The sequence below is a fragment of the Hyaena hyaena genome, unplaced genomic scaffold, assembly GCF_003009895.1.
Source record: "Hyaena hyaena isolate Hyena2069 unplaced genomic scaffold, ASM300989v1 scaffold_362, whole genome shotgun sequence".
NCBI lineage: Eukaryota > Metazoa > Chordata > Mammalia > Carnivora > Hyaenidae > Hyaena > Hyaena hyaena.
In genome coordinates, this window is record NW_024080998.1 from 73,171 (window position 1) to 78,464 (window position 5,294).

Consider the following 5,294-nt stretch of genomic DNA (forward strand, 5'->3'; position numbering starts at 1 on the left):
ATAAAATCACGAATGAAAATGGACTTACCACAACCAACCCCTCAGAAATACAAACAATTATCAGAGAATGATACTATGAAAAATTATATGCCAACAAACTGGACAACCTGGAAGGAATGGACAAATTCCTAGACACCCACACACTACCAAAACTCAAACTGGAAGAAATAGAAAATTTGAACAGACCTATAACTAGAAAATTTGAACAGTTATCAAAAATCTCACAACAAATAAGAGTCCTGGGCCGAATGGCTTCCCAGGGGAATTCTACCAGACATTTAAAGCAGAGCTAATACCTATCTTTCTCAAGATGTTCCAAAAGATAGAAATGGAAGGAAAACTTTCGGACTCATTCTCTGAAGTCAGAATTACCTTAATTCCCAAATCAGGCAGAGACCCCACAAAAAGGAGAATTATAGACCAATATCCCCAATGAACGTGGATGCAAAAATTCTCAACAAGATACTAGCAAATCAAATTCAAGAGCATATAAAAATAATTATCTACCATGATCAAATGGGATTTTTCATGGGCTACAGGGCTGGTTCAATATTCGCAAATCAACCAATGTGATACATCACATTAATTTAAAAAAAAAGGATAAGGACCATATGATCCTGTTAATAGCTGCAGAAAAAGTATTTGACAAAATACAGCATCCTTTCTTAATAAAGACCCTCAAGAAAGTTGGGATAGAAGGAACATATTTAAACATCATAAAAGCCATATATGAAAAGCCCACAGTTAATATCATCCACAATGGAAAAAAACTGAGATCTATCCTCCTGAGATCAGGAACACGACAGGGATGTCCACTCTTACCAATGTTGTTTAACAGAGTGTTGGAAGTCCTAGCATCAATAATCAGACAATAAAGTGAAATAAAAGGCATAAGAATTGGCAAAGAAATCAAACTTTCACTTTTTACAGATGGCATGATATTCCACATGAAAAATCCAAAAGACTCCACCACAAAGCTGCTAGAACTGATACATGAATTCAGCAGAGTCACAGGATACAAAATCAATGTTGAGAAATCAGTTGCATTTCTATATGCCAATTATGAAGCAATAGAAAGAGAAATGAAGAAATCGATCCCATATACAATTGCACCAAGAACCGTAAAACACCTAGGAATAAACCTAACTAACCAAGAACATAAAAGATCTGTATGCTGATAACTATAGAAAACTTCTGAAGGAAACTGAAGAAGACACAAAGAAACAGAAAAACATTCCATGCTCATGGGTTGGAAGAATAAATATTGTTAAAATGTCAATACCACCCAAAGCAATCTACACATTCAATGCAATCCTAATCAAAATTGCACCAGTATCCTTCTCAAAGCTAGAACAAACTATCCTAAAACTTGTATGGAACCACAAAAGACGCCAAATAGCCAAAGTAATGCTGAAAAAGAAAACCAAAGCAAGAAGCATCACAATCTCCGACTTTAGCCTCTACTACAAAGTTGTAATCATCAGACAGTATGGTATTGGCACAAAAAATAGACACATAAACCAATGGAATAGAATAGAGAACCCAGAAATGAACCCACAAAATGTATGGCCAACTAATCTTTGACAAAGCAAGAAAAAGAATCCAATGGAAAAAAGAAAATCTTTTTTTTTTTTTTCTTAAAGCTATTTATTAGTGATTCAGTATGTTTAAAAACAGGAGACTTAGGCACATTTTATCAAGAAAACTTTAAAGCTATGATAAACATTTTAAGAGACATAACTGTTTGCTTATGTGAACTTTAACTAAACAGAAGGCTCTGAAAAAAATCTTTTCCTTTTATTAAAAAAAATAAAATAAAATAACAACATGGGCAAATTCCCAATGCTCTAGTAGGGTTATGGAGTTGTTCTTTAAGCAAACTTAAATAATATAACATTTTAAACTTAATTAGGTGTGTCACATTCACATCTTCATTTATTTTATTAAAAGACCCTCAGATACCTTGAAATATAAATCTCAGCGTAATTCTCTGAAGTAATGAAGGTACATAGAAAGAGGAATAAGTTTCAGTAACATCAGCATCCTTTATTATATTACAAATAAGTCAAATAGATACTTGCTTTAACATATGTACTACTTTATATTAAATTTTTTGATGACTGGATAAATTTGAGATGTGTTCTAAGTTTAAAGGAGAAAGTCAGAAGAGTAACGTTGCATAGCATAAACATAAAACCACAGACCATTCTTTTTCCTCGCTTAATCTCCTGAAGTACAGTTTTAATATCAAAATCTCCAAATTCTGCTCTTGATGTTGTTGTGAGCTGCACTGTGCCAGAAGAAAATAACATGCACTTATAATGTGCAGCTGCCTTCTTGGCATTAAATATATGCAGTTTTCCTCTGGCTTCATTTTCTTCCTCCCCTACATGACAAAATCCACATTTAGGCCTGGTGTCACTAGGGCTGCTTCTATGTGGAGATCTATCTCTGTAGGAACTACTTTCCATTTCATCTGTTCCATGAGAGGATGTAGACCTGGTATCTTCCGAGAGCCCTTTAAAATTGGTTTTGCGTGGCCTTCCTTTGCGACTTTTCTTTTTACTTTTAGGTGATGAGGGCTCCAGTTCATGTTCATTAAAACTTTCTTCTAAATCAGCTTCTGAGTTATGTGCAGTTTTCTTGTGTTTTCGGCAATAAACCATGTAAATTCCTTGTGAAGGTTTCTCTCGTATCTGAGCTTTATCATGCAACGCACAGTGGTAGTGGTATGTCCTGTGACATGTTTTCACATCACAACCAATCGTTGCTCCAGGACAATGGCACAGAGAACACATCAGCTTCGTGCCTCTTTTAATTTCCTTTTGGACATCTTCAATAGAAAATCCACCAAGACTTTCGTTATCAGAGTGTGATGATACCAAAGCAGATGAAAAGAGCATGCACTTATGGTGCGCTGCCACCTTCTGGTTTGCCGAGATTAGTAACTGTCCACACTCCTTGTCTCTATTTGACTTACAAAAGCCACACTTGCGCTGTCTTGTGGGCCCTTTTTTCTGTTCAACTGAGCTTGACATGATTTTTAAATTGCTTTTAGAATGCCACTTTAAGCCTCAAGAAATGCGGCGGGGCCCGGAGGCGAACGGCAGGGGAGAAGCGCCAATGAGGGGAAAGAGAAAGAAGTCGGTGTCGGTTCTCCGGCAGCGCCTGGGAGCGGGGCTCTGTCGCCGGAGGTTGTTTCCTTTCATTCGAGGAGAGACGGGCTCGCCAAGAAAATCTTTTTAACTGGGAGAACTGGACCGCAACATGCAGAATGAAACTAGACTGCTTTCATGGTGCCTGGGTGGCTTAGTCGGTTAAGCGTCCGACTTTCGCTTAGGTCATGATCTCGCAGTTCGTGGGTTCGAGCCCCGCGTCGGGCTCTGTGCTGACTGCCAGCTCAGAGCCTGGAGCCTGTTTTAGAGTCTGTGACTCCCTCTCTCTCTGACCCTACCCTGCTCATGCTGTCTCTCTCTCTCTCTCCTAGAAATAAATAAAACGTTAAAAAAAAATAAAAAAAAAAAAGAAACTAGACTGCTTTCTTACACCATACACAAAAACAAACTCAAAATGGATGAAAGACCTAAATATGAGACAGGAAACCATTAAAACCCTAGAGGAGAAAACAGGCAACAATCTTTTTGACTTCAGCCACAGCAATTACTTGCTTGGCACATCTCCAAAGGCAAGGGAATTAAAAGCCAAAATGAACTTTCAGGACCTCATCAAGATAAAAAGCTTATGCTCTGCAAACGAAACAATCAACAAAGCTAAAATACAACTGACAGAATGGGAGAAGATAATTGCAAATGACATATCAGATAAAGGGGTAGTATACAAAATCTATAAAGAACTTACAAAACTCAACACCCAAAAATACAAATAATACAGTGAAGAAGTGGAAAGAAGACATGAATAGACACTTTTCCAAAGAAGACATCCAGATGGCCAACAGACATGAAAAGATGCTCAGTGTCACTCATCATCAAGGAAATACAAATCAAAACCACATTGAGATACCACCTCACACCAGTCGGAGTGGCTAAAATGAACCACTCAGAAAACAGCAGATGCTGGTGAGGATATGGAGAGATGGGAACCTTCTTGTACTGTTGGTGGGAATGCAAACTGGAGCAGTCACTCTGGAAAACAGTGTGGAGGTTCCTCAAAAACTTAAAAATAGAACTACCCTCCAAATAAACAGAAATTGAAAGAATTTGTCACCACGAAGCCAGCCCTACAAGAAATCCTGAGGGGGATGCTCTGAAGGAAACGTTGCAAGGAACAAAGATACCAGAGACACCACCACAAACATGAACCCTACAAAAGATACAAAGACTCTAAACCCACATATTTCAATAATAACACTGAATGTAAATGGGCTGAATGCTCCAACCAAAAGACATAGGGTAGCAGAATGGATTAAAAAACAAAATCCATCTATATGCTGTCTACAAGAAACTCATTTTAGACGGGAAGATACCTTCAGATTAAAAGTAAGGGGATGGAGAAATATATATCATGCTACAGGAAATCAAAAGAAAGCCGGAGTAGCGATACTTATATCAGACAAACTGGACTTTAAATTAAAGACAATCACAAGAGATGAAGAAGGGCACTACATAATAATTACAGGGTCCATCCATCAGGAAGAACTAACAATCATAAATGTCTACGCACCGAATATGGGAGCACCTAAATATCTAAAACAATTAATCACAAACAGAAACAAGCTTATAGATAAGAATGTGCTAATAGCAGGGGACTTTAATACTCCGCTTACAGCAATGGATAGGTCAACCAGACAGAAAATCACTAAAGAAATAATGGACTTGAAAGACACATTGGACCAGATGGATCTGACGGATATATTTAGAACTTTACATCCTGAGGCCAGGGAATTTACTTTCTTCTCAAGTGCGCATGGCACATTCTCCAAGATAGATCACATACTGGGACATAAAGCAGCCCTCAATAAATATAAAAGAATAGAGATCATACCATGCACACTGTCAGATCACAATGCTTTGAAACTTGAAATCAATTACAGGAAGAAGTCTGGAAAACCGCCAAAAACATGGAGGTTAAAGAACACCCTTCTAAAGAATGAATGGGCCAATCAGGCAATTAGAGAGGAAATTAAAAAATATATGGAAACAAATGAAAATGAAAACACAACAATTCAAAATCTATGGGATGCGGCCAAGGCAGTCCTAAGAGGAAAGTACATTGCTCTCCAGGCCTATTTCAAGAGATTAGAAAAAGCACAAGTCCAAAATCTAACAGCTCACCTA

The 5,294-nt window shown here is 37.7% G+C and overlaps 1 protein-coding gene across 1 annotated transcript; it reads right to left on the reverse strand.

Moving 5' to 3' along the window:
- Window positions 1-1,730: 1,730 nt before the first annotated feature.
- LOC120244027 (PHD finger protein 6-like) lies at window positions 1,731-3,213 on the reverse strand. Its single transcript, XM_039250319.1, has one exon. It carries the CDS (start codon window positions 3,036-3,038, stop codon window positions 2,100-2,102), a length of 939 nt encoding a protein of 312 aa, XP_039106250.1. The 5' UTR covers window positions 3,039-3,213; the 3' UTR covers window positions 1,731-2,099.
- Window positions 3,214-5,294: the final 2,081 nt, after the last annotated feature.

What these genes read in the sequence shown, in the direction of transcription:
- LOC120244027 (XM_039250319.1), bottom strand. Translation starts at nt 3,038, where the DNA reads ATGTCAAGCTCAGTTGAACAGAAAAAAGGGCCCACAAGACAGCGCAAG.